Source organism: Meles meles, chromosome 7 (assembly GCF_922984935.1).
Source record: "Meles meles chromosome 7, mMelMel3.1 paternal haplotype, whole genome shotgun sequence".
NCBI classification, from domain to species: Eukaryota; Metazoa; Chordata; class Mammalia; order Carnivora; family Mustelidae; genus Meles; species Meles meles.
Window position 1 is genome coordinate 127,663,309 of NC_060072.1, and position 25,532 is coordinate 127,688,840.

Consider the following 25,532-nt stretch of genomic DNA (forward strand, 5'->3'; position numbering starts at 1 on the left):
GAGATCACAAGGAGGCAGAGTAGCAGGCAGAGAGAGAGGGGGAAGCAGGCTCCCCACTGAGCAGAGAGCCTGATGTGGGGCTCGATCCCAGGACCCTGGAATCATGACCTGAGCCGAAAGCGGAGGCTTAACCCACTGAGCCACCCAGGCACCCCTTTTTTCTTTTTTTTATTAACATGTTTTACATTTTTAATAGAAAGTGTTGTGTGTGTGAGGAATTTCAATATTAAACCTCTTAATGTTTTTCTTTGTTTAGTTAACTTGGTATCTTACACAGAGTAGAAACTCAAATAGCAGATTGGGAACAGGAGGAGAGGAAGCAGAGACAGCAGCAATCCTGAAGGAATGTTTTTGGTGGAATAGGAGCCATTCACAGTGGAGGGTGCCTTGGATGGGAGCACTCACCTTGATCGGTTTCTGTGAGAGGGAATGCAGAGTCTTATGTGGGTATGGTACAGATAGTAAATGTGGGAGTTGATAGAAGGCCCCTTTTATATTATTTTATTTTATTTTATTATTTTTTATTTGATTGGGGGGCAAAGGGAGAGAGAGAATCTTAAGCAGGCTCCATGCCCAGTCACAGAGCCCAACTCCAAGTTCAGTCTCACAACCCTGAGATCATGACCTGAATTGAAATCAAAATGCTTAACTGACTAAGTCATCCAGGCACCCCAGGAGGCCTCTTATAACGCTGCTTTATTTTCATGGAAATAAGAGAAATAAGGTTATTAAGCTTTCATCTGCCATAGTCACTGGAACCCCTCTGGTCAAAGACTAGTGATTTCTGTACTCTGACATCCAGTGCTCACTTCCTTTTTGAAATATGTCTTCACTTGACCTTTTTGAAATTCTGTCTTCACATGACTATTCTCTCTTAGTGCTTCTTCCACCTGATTGCCACTCCTCAGTCTTCTTTGCCTAGTGCTTATTTATCTTCCTTTTTTCTAGGTCTAGGGTTAAATAAGAACTACTTTATTTCTGTTTGTAGTCCCTTGGAGATCTCAGTTCAGGCGCATGACTCTGAACACTTGTGTGTATGCCAGTGACTCCTCTCAGTTGGATTCCAGGCCTGTCCATTGTCTTTTGTGAATCTCCTAGGTCTCTCAATGTGTCTACAACTATAATTTGATTCTCCCTCCCCAAATCTGCTGTAGTCCTTATCTGTAGTCTTCCTTTTCAGTGAATGGCCACTCTGCTAATCAGTTCTAAAACTTCAGGCAATCTTGACCACTTCCCACTAGCAAATTTTCATGGCAGTGCATTCAAAATCTGACCCTTTCCTCTCCTTTTTACCATGTCCACCATGGCTCGAGCTACCTGTCATCTCTTATCTAGACAATTGTAATGGCCTCCTTTCAGGTATCCTTGTATCTATCATTGGCCCAAAGTGAGTCTATTAAAACCTGAATCAAATGACATCAGTCTTTTGTCCAAAATCAACCAGTCAGTATCTTCATCTCACTCAAATATAAGCCAGAATCCTTGTTACGGTCTATAGGGCGCCACATGTTCTAAGCTCTCCTCCCCCTTAATTCTGTCGCTTTATGTTATGCTGTTCTCCCCTTGGCTCACTTTTGTCTCCAGCATGGCTTCTTTTCTGTTCCTTAAACATGTCTGGCATTTTCTCTTCTTATAGGCTTCTGTATTTGCTGTCCTCTTTGCCTGATATACTGCCCCCCATAATTAATATGACTCCCCCTCTCATGTGTTTGAGCTGTCTTTTAAATGTAATGTTATCTGAGGGGCCTTCCCCTGCCACTGTTCAGAAACTGGAACCTCTTGTCCCAGGTGCTCTTGGTCCTTCTACTTGCTTTATTTTTCTTCATACCAGTTATTATCCCTTGACATATTATAGACTTGTATCTTTATTCTCCTACTAGAATTTAAGGTCCTTGATGGTAAGGACTCTTATTCCTTCTTTCTTTGTAATATCCCAGTGTTTAAATTAGCAAATGTTTGGCTCTTATAGGTATTTAATAAGTATTTATGAAATGGGTTGAATGAATGAATGTTTAATGAATAGCTTTCCTGTTTATCTCTAAATGGCTAAAAGTCAGTTTTGATCTAATTGAGTGTTTTTCCCCCCTCCACAGCACAATGGTCAGTTCTGTTCAAGGAAATACATATCCCAACCAGGCCTCCGTATATAGTCCTCCTCCTGCTGCTGCTGCTGCTACTGCTGATGTCACTATATACCAGAATGCAGGAACTAATATGTCCCAGGTGCCAAACTATAATTTAACATCATCAACACTGCCTCAGCCAGGAGGCAGTCAACAGCCACCTCAGCCACAGCAACCATATTCTCAGAAGGCTCTGCTATAGGACTTGGGATTCCTCTTTGTGGCAAATATCTGCTAAATGCCGCTGACAATGTTGTGAGAGTCTTTAATATCATAAAGTTTGTTTATCCTCAGCTTCTAGGAATCTACCTTGGTCTACAGGTTCAAATACTCGAGAAGGTAGAACTCTCTTCAATTTGCACTGACTTTTTAGAGGTTCTCCCTTCCCCCCTCCCCTAGAGGAATGAAACTACTTACAACATTTAATTCCTTTCATAATATGAAAGAATTGATACAAGATTATTTGTCTCATGAAATTACCTGGTCTGCAAAAAGTCAAACTTACAAAAACTGTTGTGGCAAATGTTATGTACATATATTGCTGTGTAACTTCATTAGTGGCCATTTTGAATCACAGTGGTGATCATGTGAATATATTTAACACTGTTAAATTAATTTACATTGCTATTTTATTTTAATCATGAACAACTACCATGTTTCATAATGTTTTGTGTAAATTTAATATAATTACACCATCCCTTTAAACTGCAAGAGAACAAAGCTGTAGCATATTTACGTGAAGGCATTATGTTGTCGATGTTTCAGTTTCACATTAAACTGAACCTTCCTTTGACTAATTGTGAGCTAAACATAGTATTTTATGTCTTTCTGTAGCCTCTGCATACTACTAGCTGTCATGACACCAGCGTACAGTAGCTAAATTTTTGGTTCAATTATAGCAAATGATGATGTTCCCTTTCAAACTTTTACATTCGGCATGATATTTCAGAATACTGTGGGACCATGAGACAAAATTAAGTAGGATCACATTCTTTATATCTTATTCTTAAAGGAATAATGTTGGTTTACTTTTTCCTAGTTGAAGATAGTTAATTAGATTTCTAAGCTGTATACTTGTGTTTATTGGTGGCAGTGACACCAAAGATAGAGGCAATGGATAGAAATTTTTAAACTGGAAAGAAAACATGAATTACACTACACTTTCAAAGTCTCTTGTAATTATTTAGGATATAAACAAAATTTGATTCATCTGTCTTTTCCCACTATTAGTCTTTTAAATACGTCTTTAACACATTGTATCATTTAATTGTTCATTAAAATGGATATAAGTAGATATTTCAAAGTATTCTATATTCCTGGTTTTGCTTCAGAGTTTGTATATTTATTCTTATCTTTCAAACTGGACTTTCGGGGCTCTTCTCTCTTAAAGTTCTAATGGAATTATTTTGGCCCTATAATGAAGGCTTTCCCTTTGATCTCATGAAATATGTTTTTCCACTGATATTTTAATCTTCTTAAATATTTATCATTTCCCTAGTTGTGCTATAATTTAACACTGTTTAAACAACTGAAAAATTGAGTTCAGCATTATATTAAATGAATTGACTTAACATGTTTCACACCATAAATGAAAATTTAATTTGCATTTTCGAAGACTGCTGTAATCAGGTAGATTATTCCTTTCCTTTTTGACAAATGATTCCTTCTGTGGCAAGTAATTTTAATGGTGACTCATATTATAGGTTCAAATTTACAGCATTGTCTTCAACTTCAGTATGTCACCCTAGTGTTGTGTTAACCTGAGTTTAGAGTATGTGGCCCTCAAACAGTAACTTTAGAAACTGAATTCACACTTTATACTAAAAATTTTTTAATATATTGTTTCTTGATAAATATTGTCAAACAGATTATAATCTTTTTCACTCCAATTTGAAAATTCTAGTTTAACTGGTAGACTTTCTCCAGGTCATAATGTATTTTTCTCTTTGTCTTTTGATAAATTTTTGTTTACCAGTGGTAAATGTATCATTTTCCCAATTTAACTTGATATCCTTCATGCTGTAACATCAGTTATACAGTCTCTAGTATGCTTTTTGACCTATCAAAGTCAATGAATGGTGAGATGAAAAACTACCCTTATTACAGTACATACACGTTTTTCTTACCTATTACTAGCCTTATAAAGGTTTAAATGATGAGCACTTAAAATTGAGAACCGTATTAGTTTGTGCTTTGCATTTATTTCATATAAAAATACCAGACAGAAAAATTCCAATGCAGGGGAACCTGGATTTTCCATCATTCAGATGACATGGCAAGGATAGAAATAGGAAAGGATCAGTTAGGAGCACAAATGAATTTGTTCCAAAACTGGTGTATGTATCATACTTTTAAAATATAGCTACCCCTTCCCTTTTTTAAGGAGTAGAATTACGTATAAAATGAATTAACTATAATGTAGATTTCTGTGAAGCAAATTTTACTTCTCTGTTTATTTCCTTTATAGAATTTGAGTGTGTGTACATAAACATGAATTTTTCCATATGTACATACACTCATGGAAAAATTCAGCCAGTTACTGTCTAGCGTAAATAACTGACAAACCCATGGCCAACTGGATGTGATAATCTTATCATTGCCATACATACACCTGCTAGGACTAGTGTGTAGTGTGTACTTATTGTGATTTTACAGTCTTTACAACTCTAGGGTCATCCTTCTCTGTACCTCTATCTCCTACTCAGTGAGGGACCATTTTAGGGGCCTGGAGATTACTGTCTTTATGTTACAAGCTTCTGGAATTTTCTTTCTTTAATTTTTGTATTTAAAATGCTTAATAGACCATTAACATTTTTTGGGTACAATTTTCATGTATATATGACATGTGTAATTCAGCTCAGAAATATCTTTAGTCCACAGCTTCGAGTTTATGTAAAATGTATTAGTATCCTATATGATAAACTATGCAGCTATAAAAAAATGATCATTTTCTAAAATGAGGTCCATTGGTATTACTGATCAAATGCTCATCTGTTTAATACTTTAAAACCAGTTTTCTTTTTCTCATCTATTTCCTTGGTTTATTTTATTAGCAATTTCACTAATAATTATAGCTGTTATGTCACTTTTTAGACATTTAATTACAAAATTATAGTTTTAAGTTTTCATTCTTACATCATTTTCGTTTTTTCTTTTTAAATCAGCTAACTTCCTACCCCCTTCAAAATAAAATAAATGGGAGAAAGTTAGCTAAATATTTTCTGAAGGCCTTATGTTCAGTTATCTTTTATTTCATAATCATGGTTTGACTAAGTATTCTTGTCAAGTCACTAGATTATTTTCTATACTATTTATGATGATATGCTCCCCCCAGTTTTTTTTTTTTTAAGATTTTATTTATTTATTTGACAGAGAGAGATCACAAGTAGACAGAGAGGCAGGCAGAGAGAGAGAGAGGGAAGCAGGCTCGCCGCCAAGCGGAGAGCCCGTTGCGGGACTCGATCCCAGGACCCTGAGATCATGACCTGAGCCGAAGGCAGCGGCTTAACCCACTGAGCCACCCAGGCGCCCTGCTCCCCCCAGTTTTTAATCAAAGCTGAGTTTTATGTGTTCTTTTTTAGTATGATCTTTCTTTAAAATTCTAAAACTTAAGTCATTTTTTCTGAAGTTTTCTTAAATTAAGCAACATTTTTTTGTTTATGTTTTAGAGCATTTTAAATCTTAGTATTTAAAGTCGGATTTCCTTGCTGAACAGAATTTATCATTTTATTTGTGATAACCTCTTGTCATTCTGTAGTTTGCTGATTTTCTGACCCTTTAGCTGTGCTAATATTTCCCACTACCACTGTTGTCTGTCTGTTGCTTCTTATAATTTCTTAGAATTTCAGATAAGGATTACATATTAAATTATTGAATCAGCATTCCCTCAGATAAAAGCAAAAAGGACCAGTTTTAATGATTTTCTGGTTTTAGTTTAATCAGTTTTAATGATCTTAAAGCAGTTTAATGGTCTTAAAAATAGGTATGTCTATATTGAAGAATTATTATATCCCAATTTTTTATCAGATATCCTCATCAGTAACAAATATTTTTAAGTGTACAGTTTCAAAATACGTATGCATATGTATTTACAAATTCTACAGTTTCTACTCTGGCAATTTATTTTGTGCATTGTGCAACACTCTGAAAAACAGACATCTTAGGAGGTCAGAGAAAAAGAATATTAATAGAAATTCTAATATTTTCCTTCTGTATCTCTGGTTCATTTTGTCTGTGTCCTAGGGTGTGTCTATCTGATTTTGAGACCGTTGCTTTAGACATTAAGATTAGACAGAGAGGGAGTGGGAGATTATTACTAAATTGGCCTGTTGAAGTAAGTATAAGTATCTGATATTATAAATGGCATTTTTTCCAGCAACTTTTTATGTTGAGAATTTTCAGACCTACAGAAAGATTGAAAGAATAATAATATATTGAATACCCAAATACTCTGTCTGGATTCACTATCAATAACATTTTGTCACACTTGCTTTATTTCTTCATGTATGTTTATATACATGTGTATATATATGTATGTGTCTGTGTGTGTACACACACACCGTCTTGTGTGAATAGAGAAGTTACAAATATTGTGAACCATACTCCTAAGTATTTTATTATGTATCTTGTAAGGATAAGTGCATCCTTTTACACAACCTAAATCTTTATCACATCTAAGATAATTAACCATAATTCTGTGATATTATTGTTATCAAATGTCCCCAAGCTGTTTTAAAAATTTTTTAAAAATCCAGGAGCATGCACCACAGTTCTCATGTTCCTTTATTCTTTATTAATCTGGATTAATCTTCCTGCCTTTTTTCCTCCCTGCTACTGAGTTTTTAAAGATCTATACTAGGGGCTCAGTCATTAGGCACCTGCCTTTGGCTCAGGTCATGATCCTGGGGTCCTGGGATGGAGTTCTGCATCGGGCTCCATGCTCAGCGGGAAGCCTGCTTCTCCCACTCCTCCTGCTTATGTTCCCTCTCTCGCTGTGTCTTTCTCTGTCAAATAACTAAATAAAATCTTTAAAAAAAAATAATGAAGACCTACATTAGTTGTCACATAGAACTCCACATTCTGGATTTCTTGCTTTCTTTATGGTGTTAGACTTAATGCTCCATTTTCACTATAGTACTTTATTACTTAATCCTAAAGGAATTACAGTTAGAACCATAGGATTTATGGTTAAAAATTATTAATATTTTTGGGTTCGTATCAGAAAACCATACATAGAAATGAACATTATTAACCTTAAAATGTATAACCTTAAAGTATATAACAGACTGCATGCTCAGGTCATTGATACAACCATAGCTCAGTACAGTTTTGTGTCTTTTTTTTTTTTTTAAATCTTATTATTCATTTGAGAGAGAAAGCACGAGTAGGATGGAGGGGCAAAGGGAGAAGGATAAGCAGATGACTCCCTGCTGAGCAGGGAACCCCAGTGCAGGGTTTGATCCCAGGATCCTGGAATCATGACCTTAGCCGAAGGAAGACACTTAACCGACTGAGCTACCCAGGTGCCCTTGTGTTCTTCATTTTGAATTGCATTTAGAATCTGAAGGAAATTTATGCCTTAAAAAAAAATAACTTCCTTTTCCCCCATTCACAACAAAATTAGCTTTTCTCAAGTTCATGTACCTAATTCACTCTGATGGCTTTTTAAGTAGAATTTAGAAATGTAATCAACAATGTAGAACTTCGTGTTGTTTGTTTTGTTTTGTTTTTAAGTAGGCTCCATGCCAGCGTGGAGCCCAATGCAAGGGTTGAATTCAAGACCCTGAGATGCAGACCTGAGCTGAGATGAAGGGTTGGGCGCTTAACCAACTGAGCCACCCAAGTGTCCCAGGACTTTTGTTTTTTGGATGCATGCATTTTGGCATGTTTATTGTAAAAGACTTCTCATTACCTTATAGTTCTATATTCTATTACGATATTGAAATCAGTGAAGAGGGAGGAAAATCCTTCTTAAAAGTTTTCGTTGTTACTTCTTTTCCTCAAGTTGGTTACCAAATTGGAATCAGACCAAGTAAAATTTATAACCACAGTTAAGTTAGAAACAAGTGCAAGTTACGGTAATGTACACTATCAGGTTATTAAATAGCTGGCATTTGGACCGTAGATTATTCTGGTTAATTAATTTTTAAAAAATCAAATATTTGTAATCCATTGTTTCTGTGGCAGGATATAGGAAGTTTGTTTTGTTTTTAGAAACTTTTTAAGTTCAGGATCATCTTGTTACTTTAAAAATGAGATATGGTGTTTAAACAGTCGAGAATGTTTTCACTTAATTATGTGTTACATAATATGTTAGCCAGTTTAGATACCAGATATTATGAAACAACCATGTGATACGGTGCTTTTCCTCAGAACCAAAAACAAACACAAGAATACCCCTGTACTACTTTGGAATTTGCGCCTCTTCCCTCAGAGAAAGGAAGGTTTCAGTATAAGTATTCTTGATGTTCTGTAATTTAAAAATATAATGATAAACTCTAAATGAGTTGCATAAATGGCTGAAATAGTTGTAATCAAGGATACAGGTGAATTCACTTTTAATATTTTCCAAAGGAGCAGGCAGCCTGGGTGGTGCAGCTGGTTAGCATCTGTTTTTGGTTTCTGCTCAGGCCCCTAGCTCTGGGTTGTGAGACCGAGCCTCATGTCAGGCTCTGTGCTCATCATAGAGGCGCAGAGTCTGCTTAGGACTCTTCTCTCGCTCACCCCCACTCCCAGCGCAAGTCCGTTTCGATAAATGGTGAATGGCACATGATAAAACGGTTTCATTAATTTGCATTGTAAAATCTATCAGTTTATGGCCACATGGGTTTCTTCTAAAGAGTGGTGGTACTTGGTTGAGGATAAGAGTAAGAATGAGAGCTAGTTTAGATTGTTAACTGCAGTTCTCTTCTGCTATGAAGTGGAAATTTCAGTTCGTTGCCCTAAGGAAATCAGAAGATTGGATTTTAACACATATATATCGTTTGTCAAAAGAATATCTTGCTAGATAATTACCTTAAGCAGTGTTAGTATAACTACAGAATTCTTCGAGGTTTGCAGAGCGTCTGCTTTAGATCCTCTACCTCTGTCCACCTTAAATATCCCTGACATTCAGCAGCTACCCTCTCACAGCTTAGAGGAGGAGCATGGGATGGGTGGAGTACTGCGGTACTGAGACTTAGGGATGTGATTTCTGCCATTCGTAATATGCTTTCAGAAAATAATTGGGATATTTCATTTTTATTAGCAAATGCTTGAGCCTTTTGTTTATGTTTGAGTGATCTCATCAGAGACATCTACATTTCAGGTAGGAGTGCTTTCATTTAGTAGTACTTTCATTTTCACTGGTGCTGATTTGGGGTGGTGTGGGGGTAATTATTAATTACAGCTCTGAAGCATATACTGTGGGTTTTTTTAAGATTATTATATATATATATGTATGTGTATGTGTGTATATATATATAGAGAGAGAGAGAGAGGGAGAGAGAATGAGCAGGGATAGGGGCAGAGGGAGAGGGAGAAGCAGGCTCCCCACAGAGCAGGGAGCCTGATATGGGATTCAGTCCCAGGAGCAGAGATGATGACTTGAGCCAAAGGCAGATGCTTAACCCACTGAGCCACCCAGGCGCCCTGCATATACTGTTTTTGTATATTGCTTCAAACTAAAGGAGACAGGTAGCATCAGACTATGTAAAATGTTACTGTTCTTGATATTCTCATATACAAACTAGGTGATGTTGGAGGCCCAGTGCTACTCTGGCCTTCCTTCAGCTGTTTTGTTTACTTAGGAAGCAGATTGCTTGAGACATTAACATGCTGGCTGAGAGAGTATTTCTAACATTCCAAATAAGAGGTAAAATCAGCAGTTGCATTTTTTTACATCACAAATATTTGGCCTGGAAAAATGCCATTATACATTGTTTAGTTTCAAGTTACTACTGAAAACAAACATTAGCTAGTTGTTAAAGGTTTTTTTCCTAATCAACCTTTTTCTTATGTGTCAGTCCCATTACATGGATCCTTTATTATACATATATATAATTATATAACAATTCTAAGAATAAAATATATTTTAGTTTTCTTGTGCTTTAGAAAATACCTTGCTAACATTAAAAAAGTTTCTTTACTACATTTAGGTTATTAAAGGAATCTGGTAAAGAAGGCTTATAGCAAATATTCAGTAAAGCAGAAAAGAAGTAGATAAGCTTTTTATAGCTCTTTTTTTTCGTAGAGGGGGGAATACAAACTGCCTTCCAGTTTATCACTGCTTGTGTCAAAGGGAATAGTCACTGCCTTATTTATAGCGTCTTTGCTGCCTCATGCATGTTTTTTCAAACAATGTCCCAGAAATGAATACTTTTTGGATTTTACCAGAAAAAGTTCTTTATCTGAAATCATAGTAAAAACTAAATTTAATTTTGTCTTTGTGCAGTTAATATATTTTTCTTCTTTTTAAAAGATTGCTTAGATTCTGATTGGTCTTAGTGAAATGTTTTAAAGTATCAGGATAATTTCATTTTATTCATGTGGTTGCAAAATATTAATTTATATGGGAGGGCAGGTAGGCTAATGGATTTTCTTTAGGTGAAATTAAATGTGCATTCCAGTAGGCAGAATGGAGGCAGAATGTAACATGAGGTTACAAGTTCAGTTGCCATGCTTTTGCTTATTCCATTAAACTTTCTTCCCTGCGTGCCTTTCGTGTGTTTGAAAGATGATAATTTCCCTAAAGGTTTTAGCATGGTAGGACAAAATTCTGTTTTTATTTTAAATTTCATCCAGCTTTTATGTGTATTTAACTCTTCTGACTGGTATGTTTGAAATGCAGAAAATACCCCCAAGTTTTTATTTGCTGAAGAAAACTTACTTTAACATGGTCATGTTGACACTTTCAGTAGGGACAGGTTAAAATGGAGTAATATATGTACTCAAGTTTGTTTTTATAATAATTCAAAATGGCCAGGAAAATTGTTTTCAAAAATTAAGCCAAAGGATATGGCTAAAGGAGCTGAGTTAGGTAATATGTTTTAGCAGATTTGTCAAAAGTACACATTTTGAGATTAAAACCTTTGAAGTGCTCTTTTCCATGTTTGACCAAGAGGTATGCATCACTAAATTAAAATTGAGTAGCATGATCTAAGTACTTTAATATCTTTTGAAAGTGGTATTTCTAAGTATTCTTTTTCTCTATTAATTCATGGCTAATTGATCAAATGCTGTTTATAACTCATTATTTTCTAGATACTTACTCCAGGAACTGTCATTTGAGAAATATAAATTCTCTACGGAATGCTTAAAATCACCTTAAGAGACACCTGAACATGGGTAGTTGTTTCCAGCAGTTGACTCTTGTATATTGGACTTGTTATAATTCATTTGAACTGGAGTTCATAATAGTATACAGTGGGTTCTGCTGTAATACAAACATGTGTTCTGAAAATCAGGTTAGCGTTGAAAAAGCCTTACTCTAAGGGCTTATGGGAGAAAACAGGGTTAGAGGCACAACACTAAAATTTCAGCAATGCCAGCACTTAGGAATAAAGATAGGAATCTAAGAAAAACAGCACAGTTTTATACCTATCAAATGGTTAATAAATATATAAACATTACCATAAATATGGCACTTTACTTTAAAAAAGACCTCAAGCGTGCCTGTGGAAGGTTGTGTCGGAAGGGTTGTAGCTAGTGGGTTTGGGGAAGGTGGGAGGTGGGGCTGCTGGAATCTTAGGGCAAGTTATGACCCAGGTGTGAGGGGAGGTCTCTGCTGCTGGTTGGGCAGGGGTTGGGGTAGATTTTGGGTATTCCTGTGTCGCTCAGGTCAGCCAGGCGTAGTTTTCTCTGTTTCACCTCATGTTTCTCCTGGACGGAAGCCTGTACAAGCTAACTGAAATTTGCATATTGCTCCTGTTCTTTCCTAGTGTATCGGTCTCCCGCAATAAATACATGGTTTCTAAATAATCATTGCATCAAAACTGACCCTGAAAGTGATTTAGAGAATGAGTGGCTAGCTACCATTTATTTCTAAATTTTAGAAAAATTCCTTGTAAACTTTCAGGTGATAAGAATTATGGACATGGAGGACAGAATGCTTTCTTCCTCCTTCAGTCAGAAGCTATCCCAGTTGAACATTTGAACACATTTAGATTCAAAGAATTATATATTATGCATTTTAAATACAGTCTTGAGAAATTGTATGCCCTACAGTTACCCTCGGGGCACCTAGATGACTCAGTAGGTTAAGTGTCTGCCTTCAGCTTGGGTCATGATCATGGTGTCCTGGGATCGAGCTCGGCATCGGACTCCCTGCTCAGCGGAAGTCTGCCATCCCCCTAACTCATACTCTCCCTCTCAAATAAATAAGTAAAATCTTAAAAAACAAACAAACAAAAGACCTGCCTTCTTCCCACCTCAAAAAAAGGGAAGGAAAAGAAAATTAAGGCTCACCATTATTTTCTGACTTAAGTGAGCCTAGCTATTATGTCATTATTTTCATTGAGTTTTGTTTATTAACTATTGATTTTCATTTCATTGACTTGAATGTATACCAGGTGTTCAAGGTTTACTAACTGCTTTCTAAAATTTTACATGTCAGCATTAAATATGATAGGTATTTAAACATTCACCTTAAATATTTAAATGTTTAAATGACTACCCAAACATTTACCTTAATATTTTACCTTATAATTTTATCTTGAATATTTAAATAATACCTTTACAAATCTGAAAATATGGATGCATTTTCTTTACAAATTCATTTTCATATCAGTAGATAAACTTTAGAAATGAACAATAGAGAGGTGTACTAGTGGTTTCACTCTGTTTTCAAAATTTAATCATCATATAGTATGTTATGACGTCTTTTGTTCATATCATCCATAATTTGTTCCCCAAAAGCTTGTTTGTAATGTGGTTCTGGGACACATTTGAGGAAAGTGTTGAACCTGGTGATTAGGATTCCAGGCTAGTATCTAAACCCTTTTAAAGCTGTGACGTAACCAAAGTGTGACATTGTATTAATGGTGTGTTGAAGTTAAATACCACAGATGCTTCAATAGGAAGATCCACCAGAGACTCCAAACTTGGATTGCCAGAAGTGTATCTCCTACCTCTGACTGGTGGGTTCAGACTCTTCCATGTGCCCCTAAACAGTGACACTCATTTCAACCCTCAGAATACCCAGTCCAGGCCAGTTTGTTCTCCTCTCCTTTTTGAAATCCAGAGATAAATCTGCTTGTCTTCACCATTTTCACAGCTTGCCACTTCAGATCACTTTTTCACTCTACCCAGTCCATTGGAGGACTAAAGACAGTCTCACCCTTCTTTCTGTTCCTTTCTTCCCCAGAGCGACTTTTTGTGTTTTTCTAACTGCAATTGCAAGCACTAAGGTTGAAGTGAAATGGAGGCCCCAGATAGGCTAATTTGCTTTATCTTCCATATGATAATCTCTAAATTTGTTCACCTTTATTTCACAGAAAGGCTACAACTTATAAACTCACCAAGGGAATCCAAAGCCCTGTGCCTGACCTTAGAAGGGTTTAGCTTCTATTGTTGGCACTTTGGCCCTCGGAGGAGGGGAGGGGAAAGGGGGTGGTCTTTCTCCTTACCCCCCAAGCACCAAACAGTCTTCACCTGTAATACCCTCCCTGTGGCCTTCAAAGTAGATAGAATATTTTCATTTCCTTGATGATTCCAATAATTTGAGGGCATGTTATATCTTAATTCAGCTGTAGTAAGCACCAAAGTAAACTAGTTCCCATTTTGCCCTTTTTTGCTTTTTCATTCATACTTAGGGAAAAATGGCAAATGTATCAAAGAATGAAGTAAAATTAATCAGAAAAGCATACCCCCTTTGTTTCTTGACATTTAAGAGTTGCCAGAAGAGAGTAAAGAAAAGGGCAATCTTCCCCACTTCGTTCTCAAACTGTTCTTGAGTGAGACAAAAGATAGGCATGGGGTAGGGTTGCAAAGGAAAGGCTAGGAGGAGAGATTCTCAGAGCCCAAGAGAAGCCTTTTTTCCCTGGATGTGATCAGTTCTTAGGTACTACAGTGATGTAGCTGCCCAAAACTTTGGAAGTAAGGGAAATTAAGATTACCACTTGGGATTCAAACAAAAATTAATACAGAATGAACCACAGTAGAATAGGCACCTTAAAGCAGAGGTTAAAAACTAGTGGCTTGGGTGGAGGGTCATAGAGAGGGCACATATTGCATGGAGCACCGGGTGTGGTGCAAAAACAATGAGTACTGTTACGCTGAAAATAAATAAATAAATTAAAAAAAAACAAAAAACTAGTGGCTCAGGCAAGTCCAGCTATTATGTTTTATTTGGCCTGCGTAGAGAAAGAGGTTTTTTTTGAAAATGTTATCTTAAGACTTGGTGATTTCCCATGGAAAATAAGGATTTTTTGCTCTTTGAAAAAAAATCACAATAACAAACACGAGGCCTATATTCATTCTGCAGCTGGCTATTCCATCTCTGGCTTGCCACTGAGCCCTCCATTTATTAAAACTTCACCCTTCTATTTGTCAGGGAGAACTAGAGCCAGATCCTAGTTAAGATGGTAACAGAGTTTTAATCAGAAGCTTGCAGTAGAGGAAATGACAGTATAAAACTGGACTCAATCTGGAATAAAATAACTAGAGATTTATAGCGAAGAAGCAGAATAGAAGGGGTGTGGGAGATCAATAAACAGAAAATTTCTAAGAACCATCAAGGATAGGAGGGATCCTTGCTGAGGGCAGGCAATGTAATCATCTCAAGGAGCGAGAGATGGATTCTCTCTAAACTGACTTAGCAGACTTCTTGCTAAAATGGGGCTGTTTAGGCCTGGCAAGGACAGGGATCATACCAATGCCTAGCTGAGGGGAGGGCTTAGAGGAGCGTGATTAAAGTTTGGTCAAAGAGCATCTTGTTACCAGTTCATTTGTTTTTTGCCAGACCCCTGGAGATACTGAGGCTTTGAGTCCTACTTTAATGCTGCACTGTCCGATTGGACTTTTGAGGGCTTGCTAGTGCAACTGAGGAGCCAAATTTTATATCTTTTTTTTTTTTTAAGATTTTATTTATTTGAGAGAGAGCATGAGCGAAGGGAGGGAGAGGGAGAAGCAGACTCCACAGCTGAGCAGGGAGCCCGACACAGCACTTGATCCCAGAACCCTGGTATTATGACCTGTGCTGAAGGCAGACACTTAACTGCCTGAGCCACCCAGGTGGCCCACTAAATTTTAAATCTTAATTTTAATTAAATTGAGAACCTGAAGCAACGTAAAAATATTTTCCCCATTAACCATAACCTTATTTCAGTAGGACTCTATTTCACTGTAACCACTGGATCACATAGTGGTATTGTAGTGTTTGTGTACTTTAAACTTATTTAATGTAGCTACTAGGAAGCTTAACATTAAATATGTGTCTCAAGTGTCCAAGAATATGTCTGATGTGATGAGGCAAATAGATTTTGGAGTGGATTCCCCCATGATCCTCTTCCTCATGATCATGCCTGTGTTTAATCCCTTTAAGCATGGGAAGGACCTGTAACTTTCTAATAACCAAGCAGACGGTGGAAAGGTGAGGGGATGTTGCTCCTGTGATTATGTTATGTTATATGAGACTCATCTTGATAGCAGACTGAGCTTGGAAGCAGAGCCTTCCTGTCAAGTCTCCGGATGAGAACCCACCTCTGGCCAACATCTTTTGTGCAGCCTTGATGCACATGACTCAGATAAGCCATGCCCAGGATCCTGACCTGCAGAACCTGTGAGATAATAAATGTATATTGTCTTAAGCCATTAACTGTAGTAATTTGTTCAGTAACAAAACACATAGCCTGGGAAGGGAGGGGCGGTGGGAGGGCAGTGTAGAACCATGGAGGTCTAGCAGGAAGGGGATCTACCGGGGAGAGTGAATCTTACCCAGTATACTTTGAGCATCCTAGCCCTTTAAATAAGTTGTTGTCCTGTTGGTAATGCATAAAGCTTTAGTTCAGGGGAGCTTAACATCACTTGTTTTGATTTTATGCTCACAGAAAAACATGTTGATTGTTACACGCTCCCTGCATAGGTCCACTTCAAGGAGAGGAAGTCCAGATCCATCTGATTTGCAAAGGTGAATTCTGGTGGTTTGTGAGATTTAATTGGCTGGGTGCTGGCCACTGGGGCATGGTTGAAACTGACCTCATGCCTCTGCTTGGAGTCCTGTTGGCTGTAGTTGTAGTTGAATGCTCTGTGATTAAACAGTTGATTAAACAGTTGGTCCCAGACTCTGATTACTAGTGATCAATGGAATGGTGCATGAATTTCATGAAATTTTCCCCAAGACTCAGATGGTGTAGAAACAAAGGGTAGAAATTGTTGAGAGATGCTTTTTCCATAGTTCTTTTGTGATTCTGCACATCTTGCAAACAGAGGCAGTGACTGCTTTTTTTAGACTATCTTCTTAAAGGGGTTTGTATAGTGAACAGCCTTGCTAAAGATAGACATGACGTCTCTCTTTGGAGCAGAGAGCAACGTTACTTAAGCCTTGGAAGACAGACATAGTGTCTCCCTTTGGAACAAAAATGCTGATATTCTGCCTACTGCTGGTGCTGTGAATGATATAGTCCTTTTGTCTTAGACCCACGGGTCTTGTGTCTTCATTTTTCAGCACTCATGGAATGGTGCAGTCTAGCTTGTTAGCTTACAAGTAAGGTTTTTACCTAAATCAGAGCCTTTAGAGGTCTTGAAACTTGCATTGTTTCATAGTAGTCAAGATTTTATTTTTTACGGAACCGAAGTTAATCTACTCATGACTAAACCTTTTCCAGAATGGATTGGGTGCCCATATGTCTTTCTCTTCCCTGGGGGGGAGGGGGGGAGATTTGTATTTGTTTTGTTGGATAAAGTTGTTCCATTTATGTCTTAAGCATGTTGTATCAATGAGTGAGTCTTCCTAGGAGTGATGTTATCTGAGAGTCACATCTTTTACGCTAGCTAATTGTATTAATTTTTCCCAGGCTTTGGTTATATCACCTACAGATGAGAGAATCATATCTCTTAAGGTCCTTTCCAACTACAGTACTTCTAGGCAATGTAAAAAAAGCATCCCTTCAATTTTGTTTATTGGGCGAGCACTTACATTGTTCTCACTATGAGACAGGTACCACTCTTAAGTGCTTTTCAAATAATCACTTAAAGGTGATGTAAGTAAGGGCACTGAGGCAGGGAGTTTAATAATTTGCTCAAGGTCCTCCAGCTAGAAGATGACATAGCTGGGATTCAGAAGTGTCTAGGTGAAATTTGTACTCCTTTCCACCATGCTGTGCTGCTCCCAGGTTTTCATTGAAAAGAATGAGGCAGGTCCCTGCTCTCCAGAATCTTCACACAAAGTGAGAATTTCATGCACTGTGTGTGTGTGTGTGTGTGTGTGAGTGAGTGAATGTGTCCCATAGGAGGACTCAGAGGTCAGCATTTGTATGTAAGAATACCTCTTTAAAATGTAAAAGTGTATGTGTTTATGTTAAATAATTGGTTCCAGGTTTTTAAATGAAATGCACTGAAGCATTTTCTTGAAAGTTTTTATAGTCAACGTACATCGCATTTATGTATGTTAGTATGACCTTCTTGAGGATAACAATGGATGGAATCTTTGTCAACTTTGTGTCGTATCTGTGTTGCACCTAAGAAAAAAAAATTTTTTGGGGTGTATTCACTTAAGTGTTGAGTGAATGATCAATTTTATAGGATACACAGTGGTTCTCCGTATCTGTCAGGGCCCTAGCAGGAAGCGGAATGACACTCAGGAGGTACATAAGAACAGGCTTTCATGAAAGAACTACTGCAGACTAAGGGAACCAATATGGAGTGTTGAGACACTCCATAAACACTCTCTGCTATTGTGACTCCGAGGTCAAAAGGGGCATCTATTACACAGTAACTGCATAGAGCTCAGTGCGAGCAGAGGTAGGACTTACAGGGGTGGGCCAGATGGACAGAGCTGTGACTGGCACAGCAGGCAGGAAAGAGGGACAAGGGGGACAGATATCCCTGTGTCTCTGCCACCCTCTGATCTCCTGCCAATAATCCTCTTGTTGGCTGAATCCAGCTGGAGTACTGAATGATCGGGAGTGAGGGGGGCAGATGGAAAATAGCCAGCATGCTAGAAACATATCTGGATTTGTCTCTGCGCATTCTGGCTGCTAGAACAATACTGTAGACTGGGTGGCTTATAAACAGCAGAAGTTTATTCTTCATAGTTTTGGAGATCAGAAAGTCCAAGAACAGGGTTCTGGCACGAGCCAGTGTCTGGTAAGGACTCACTTCCTGATTCACAGAAGGCTGTCCTCTTCCTGCAAGCTCACGTGGCAAGAGGAACGGGGTATGCACTTCTCAGGGGTCTCTTTTGTAAGGGTACTAATCCTGTTCACAAGGACGCGGCTCATAGAATGTGACCACCTCTCAAGGGCCCCACCGTCTAATACCATCAAGTTATGGCTTAGGATTTCAAAGTTAATTTTAGGAGGACCTGCATTCATTTGATAGCAGGATCGAAGGATGCATTGTCATTTAACTCAACTTGATTCCCCACTTGCAAAAATCATTAAATATTTCCTCTACTGGTTATCATGCATATTTTATGAAAAGCCAAATGCCTTCTAGTTGTTTTCCAGTTCAGTGTTTAATATTCACTCGAAGAATTTACACGAAGTACTGAATTTAAATCCTGAAAAATACAAAACTCGACATTTAACTGAGGGTTAGGGTTCAGATAGGTCATTTGGGGAGGAATGGTATAATCTGGTGAGTTTCTGATTCGTTGTTTGAAGTTTCTGGAGAAGAGAATTACGTGCAGGAAACTTCACAGCTTTGCCTTTGGCGGCAGCATCTCATGAAACAAACAGGAGCAATGGTTTCTTGACACTCCGAGATGCCATTTTGCTGTCATCCCTCAGGAAACACAGTAGTACGGGCCTTTACCAATAGGAATAGGCCCATAATAGCCATGGAGTTGTAAGATGTCGGGCTTGGATTTTAAAGATGCTGAAATCTATCACTCAGACTCGGTATTTAATAAAATACAGATTTTCAGGCCATTTACCTGGAGATTCTGATTTAGTTGATCTGAGGTAGGCTGGAAATCTATAATTTAACAACTGCCCTGAGTGATCCTCACGGTCACACTGGTTTGGAAAACACTGATATAGGTGGCTTGCTTTTGACCTAAATTTCCTTACATACTGGGCCTGAGACTTCACAAACATTTTGGAGTGACAGTCACCTAGGACCCTGCCCCCCAAAAATGTTCATACCCAGAGCTTTGCATATAATTTCTGATGCTTCTGAAATTCAGTCCATCCACATCAGCTACTTTACAAACCCTCACAGAATCAGTTTAAAATTCCCCAGCTAGATTTCAAGGTTTTCCACAATTTTGGTCTACCCTACTGATTGAGCCTTTTGCCTTATTATACCCATCTTACTCAGGAGCTGCAAAGACGAGCAAAATGTTCAGATTATATTCCTGGACACATGGATCAATTAAAATCAAAGAAACCTGTATGTTTTTCTTTCTTTTTAAAGATTTTATTTATCTATTAGACAGAGATCACAAGCAGGCAGAGAGGCAGACAGAGAGAGAGGAGGAAGCAGGCTCCCCACCAAGCAGAGAGCCTGATGCGGGGCTCGAACCCAGGAGCCTGGGATCATGACCTGAGCTGAAGGCAGAGGCTTTAACCCACTGAGCCACCCAGGCGCCCCACCTGTATGTTTTTCTTAAAGCCTGTATGAGTTTGTCAAAATACGGAATACAATCTGGGGCACCTGGGTAGTTCAGTCCGTTAAGCAACCCACTCTTGGCTTTGGCTCAGGTCATGATCTCAGGGTTGTGGGGTCAAGCCCTGTGTCCAGCTCCGTGCTCAGCACGCAGTCTGCTCCTCCATTCCCTCCCCGTGTTCCCTCCTACCTGACTTGTGCTTGCTCTCTCTCTCTAAAGTAAATTAAAAAAATCTTTTTAAAAATATAGAATACCATCTATTAAGGAAGTGCTCTAGGTAGGTTTTATGATTTGCAATCAGCTTTTTCTGATAAAGAAGACTGTGTTGATCTGTCAAGGTATGTGTATCAGTTTATTCTATTCTCAAAGACAGGCCTCTTAGAGCATGATTTGGAGGTGGACATGTCATACCACAGCAAAAGTCATTCTGCTGCTATGGTGGTGAAGCATCCAGGGTCCAGGGATTGAGCCCCACGTTGGGCTCTCTACTCAGTGGGGAGTCATCTTCTCCCTCTCCTTCTGCCCCTCCCTCCTGCTTGTGTGAGCTCATCCACACCCCTCTCCCTCCATCTTAAAAAAAGAAATAAAAAATTTTTAAAAAATAGATATCCTATCTGGGCCATTATCTCTGTGGTGGTGATTTAACCATTACCTATTACTGACATATATTTATAATAATTGGTTAGATGTTTACATGAAATTGGTTTGTCCAAGTTTAGGTTAATATGGGAGCAGACGCCTATTACGTGGCATGACAGTTCTTAAAAACACATGCAGACGGTGTTAATACAAACACAGTTCTTCATAGGTATGAAATTTTTACTTCTTTGACTCCTATTGCCTCATTTTATCAATAGCCTAAGGTTGGAAATGGAATTCAGCAGATATTTGAACATTAGTGGGACTTAACAGTGACCAAGTGGGCAGAAAAAAGAATACCAGGTCTGACTACTGTCTTTTCAAAGTCCCATTTACAAGGTTGGCCCTTGGCTTGGATTTGGGGAGGGCTCCCACCATTTCCAGAATTGTTCAGAGTGGCCCACTGTGCCCAAACTAGTTATTTGCACAAATGATGGTTTATGCTGGACACCTGCCTTGCTTAGGAAGTCTGGAATTTGGGTATATGCCAGGCAGATCAGCCACCAATAAAAGCCCCAGGCAATAAGTCTAGTGAGTTCTCCTAGACGGCAACATTTTACAAGTCACAACTTGTTGCTAGGGGAATTAAACTCCTATTGTGTTACGCTATTGCGAGGAAGCTCTTGGAAGCTTATACCTGGTTTCCCCTAGATTTCACAACCCCAAGCACCTTTTCCCTTTGTTGATTTGGTTCAGAGTCCTTTTGGTGTAATAAATTACAGCCTTGAGTACAATATGCTGAACCCTGTGAGTCCTCCTAGTGAACCATAAAACTGGGGTGGGGGGGTTGTCCTTGAAATGCAGCAAAATACTGAGCCTGCTGTTAAGGAGGTAATACATGTGTAAGGAAATAAAGCACATGTCTTTGAAAGTACAGCACAGGGTAGAGTTTAATACTGTGTTAAGTACTAGACGAAGAGATGGTGCTAATATTGCAACTGGGAAGTCAGATAGATATAAGTGTTAATCATTTAATGCTTTGGAGCAAAAAAACCCAAAAACCCAGCTGTATTTATTGATGTGATAATGGGTATATAAATAATTACACAAAAGAGAGACAATTTTGTGAGCTTGGATATATGTGTACACACAGATATGTATTAACATCACCACAATCAAGGTAATGAACATATCCATCACTCCCCAAAGTTTCCTGGTCTTATTTGTTGTTTTCATAGTAAAAACACTTAACATGAGATCTGTCCTCTTGTAAGTGCAAAATACCTTATTGCTAACTATTGGCATAATGTGCAGCAGGTGTCTGGGACTTACCTTGTAGAACTGTAGCTTCATCCCCATTGAACATGAACTTCCCATGTCTCACACTATCCCCTGATAACCTCCGTCCTATTTTCTACTTCTATAATTTGACTATTTACTTATTTATTTCTTTTTCTGCTTTTAAAATTGCAGTTTAGTTAACGTCACAGTGTTCTATCCATTTAAGATGTACAACGTAGCACAACGTAATGATTTAACAGTTCTGTACGTTATTCAGTGCTCACCACAAGTGTAGCACCATCTGTCGTGAACATTGTTACATTATTGGCTGTATTAGCTGTGCTACACTTTTCTGTGCACTTGTTTAATATCTTAAGTTTGTACCTCTTAATTCCTTTTATCTGCTTCCCTCATCCCCTACTACACTCCCCTCTGGCAACCGTCAGTTTGATCTCTGCATTTAAGAGTCCATTTTTTTTTCTGTTTTTGTTTTTTTAGATTCTGCCTATAAGTGAAATTACATGGAATTTGTCTTTCTCTCATTTCACTGAGCATAATGCCCTCTGGGTCTGTCCATGTTGCTGCAAGATCTCATCTTTTTTTTATGGCTGAGTAATACTCTCTTGGGTGTATATATACCATATCTTTATCCATTCATCTATGGGTGGATGCTTGGGTTGCTTCCACATTTTGGCTATTGTATATAATGCTGCAATAAACGTTTGTAAGGGAATGGTCTAGTCTCATTCTTTTACATGTAGGTGTTCAGTTTTCCCAATACCATTTGTTGAAGAGACTGTCCTTTCCCCTTGTCTATTTGTTCCTCCCTTGTAGATTAACTGACCACATAAGCATAGGCTTATTGCTGGGTTCTCTGTTTTGTTCTGTTGATCTATGTGTCTGTTTTTACGCCAGTACCATCCTGTTTTGATTGCTATACCTTTGTAATGTATCTCAAAATCTGGGATTGTGATACCTCCAGCTCTCTTCTTCTTTCTCAAGATTGCTTTGACTGCTCAGAGTCTTTTGTGGCTCCATACAAATTTTTGTCTTATTGGTTCTAAGACTGTAAAGAGATTGCATTGAATCTGTAGATTGCTGTGCGTCATGTGGACATTTTAACAATATTAATTCTTCTAATCCACAAACATGGAATATCTTTCCATTTGTTTATATCATCTTTGGTTTCTTTCATCAACATCTTATAGTTTTGTTTTGTTTTAAGATTTTATTTATTTTTTTGACAGACAGAGATCACAAGTAGGCAGAGAGGCAGACAGAGAGAGGAAGGGAAGCAGGCTCCCTGCTGAGCAGAGAGCCCCATGAGATGCGAGGCTCAATCCCAGAACCCTGGGATCATGACCTGAGCCAAAGGCAGAGGCTTTAACCCACTGAGCCATCCAGGTTCCCCAGCATCTTATAGTTTTGAGAGTACAAGTCTTTTCATTTCCTTTGTTAAGTTTATCTCTATGTATTTTATTTTTTGGTATAATTGTAAATTGGATTGTTTTCTTAATTTCTCTTTCTCATAGTTCATTATTAGTGACTACAAACACAACAGATTTCTATATTTTAATTTTGTATCCTGAAACTTTACTGAATTCATTTTATAAGTTTTCTGGTGGAGTCTTTAGGGTTTTCTATATACAGTATCATGTCTGCAAATACTGACCATTTTACTTCTTCCTTACCAATTTGGATGCCTTTTATTTCATTTTATTATCTGATTGCTACAGCCAGGACTTCCAATATTTTGTTGAATGAAGTTGCCAAGAGCAGGCATCTTTGTCTTATTCCTGATCTTAGAGGAAAATCTCTGTTTTTCACCTTTAAGTATGATGTTAGCTGTGGATTTTTCATATATGGCGTTTATTATGTGGCAGTGTGTTCCCCCAAACCTATTTCATTGAGTTTTTATCATGAGTGGATGTTGTATTTTGTCAAATGCTTTTCCTGCATCTATTGAGATGATTATATTACCTTTATTCTCTGTTTTATTAATGTATCACATTGACTGATTTGTGAATTTTGAACCACCCTTGCATCCCAGGAATAAATACTACTTGATCATGGTGAATGATTTTTTATTTAAAAATATTTTGTTGGATTCAGTTTACTATTATTTTGTTGAGGATTTTTGCATCTGTGTTCATCAGAGAGATTGGCCTGCACTTCTCTTTTTTTGGTAGCATCTTTATCTGTTTTTTTTTTTTTTTTTTTTAATCTGGTTTTGATATCAGGGTGATGCTAGCCTCATAGAATGACTTTGGAGATTTTTCCCAACTCTTCTGTTTTGGGGGGGAATGTTTTGAAAAGAATAGGTATTACCTCTTTTTAAAATGTTTGATAGAATTCACCCCTGAAACCATCTGGCCTGGACTTTTGTTTGTTCAGAATTTTTTGATTACTGATTCAAATTCATTGCTAGTAATCAGTTCAAATTTTCTATTTCTTCCTGATTCAGTTTTGGAAGATCATATATTTCTAGGAATTTATTCAATTCTTACACATCTGATTTGTGGGCATATAATTCTTCATAATATTCTCTTACAATTCTTTTTATTTCTGTGGTATGGTTATCTCTCACTCATTTCTGATTTTATTTATTTGAGTTCTCTCTTTTTCTCTAGTGAGTCTGGCTAAAGGTTTATTGATATCTTCAAAAACCAGCTCCTGGTTTCATTGATCTCTTTTATTGCTTTTCTTTGTCTCTGTCTCATTTATTTCTGCTCTAATCTTTGTTATTTCCTTCCTTCTGCTAGCTTTGGGCTTTGTTCTTATTTTCTAGCTCCATTAGGTATAAGGTTAGGTTGTTTGAGATTTTTCTTGTTTCTTGAGGTAGGTAGGCCTGTATTGCTATAAACTTTCCTCTCAGGACTGCTTTTACTGCATCCCAAAGATTTTGGACCATTGTTCATTTTCATTTGTCTTTATGTATTTTTTATTTCCTTTTTAATTTCTTGGTTGATTCATTCATTTTTTAGTAGCATGGGTTTTTGGTTGTTGTTGTTTTCCGCCTTCCACATATTTCTGTTATTTCAATTTTTTTCTTGTAATTGATTTCCACTTTCATACCACTGTGGTTAGAAAAGATGCTTGATATGATTTCAGTCTTCTAGAATGTATTGAGACTTTTTTCCTGGTTTGCCATGTGATCTATCTTGGAGAACATTCCATGGGCACTTGAAAAGAATGTATTCTGTTGTTTTTGGCAGGGCTTCCATATATATCTGTTGGGTCCATCTGGTCTACTGTGTCATTATAAGCCCTTGTCTCCTTGTTGATTTTCCTTCAGGATGATCTACCCTGTTATCCTCCCTTTATGTCTGTTAATAATTGTTTTATGTATTTAGGTACTCCTCTGTTGGGTGCATAGATATTTACAATTGTTATATCCTCTTGTTGGATTGTTCCCTTTATTGTTATGAAATGTTCCATTTTTGTCTCTCACCACAATCTTTTTTTTTTTTCTGTATACATTAAATCGATTTTATTTAAAGGAATAACATTAAATGTAATACCACAATCTTTTTTTTTAAAGTCTGTTTTGTCTGATGTAAGTATTGCTTCCCATTTCTTATGTTTTTATTTTGCTGTCATTTACATGGTATATGTTTTTCCATCCCTTTACTTTCTTTCTTTAAAAAAAAACAACACATTTTATTTATTTGAGGGAGATAGAGCACAACCAAAGGGCGTGGGACAGAGGGAGAGGGACAAATCAGACCTCTTTCGGTTAATTTTATTAGGATTTTCTTGTGCTTCCTGGATCTAGATGAATGTCCTTCCCCAGATCAGGGAAA

General features: G+C 37.6%; 1 protein-coding gene across 1 annotated transcript in view; it reads left to right on the plus strand.

Annotated features, from left to right (window-relative positions):
• STAM (signal transducing adaptor molecule) overlaps positions 1-3,417 on the plus strand; it is a 92,198-nt gene extending 88,781 nt beyond the window's left edge. The window contains exon 14 of the mRNA XM_046013754.1: positions 2,094-3,417. Within this exon, the coding sequence (XP_045869710.1) occupies positions 2,094-2,325 (232 nt within the window). The 3' untranslated portion in view covers positions 2,326-3,417. The remainder of the gene's footprint in view (positions 1-2,093) is intronic.
• Positions 3,418-25,532: the final 22,115 nt, after the last annotated feature.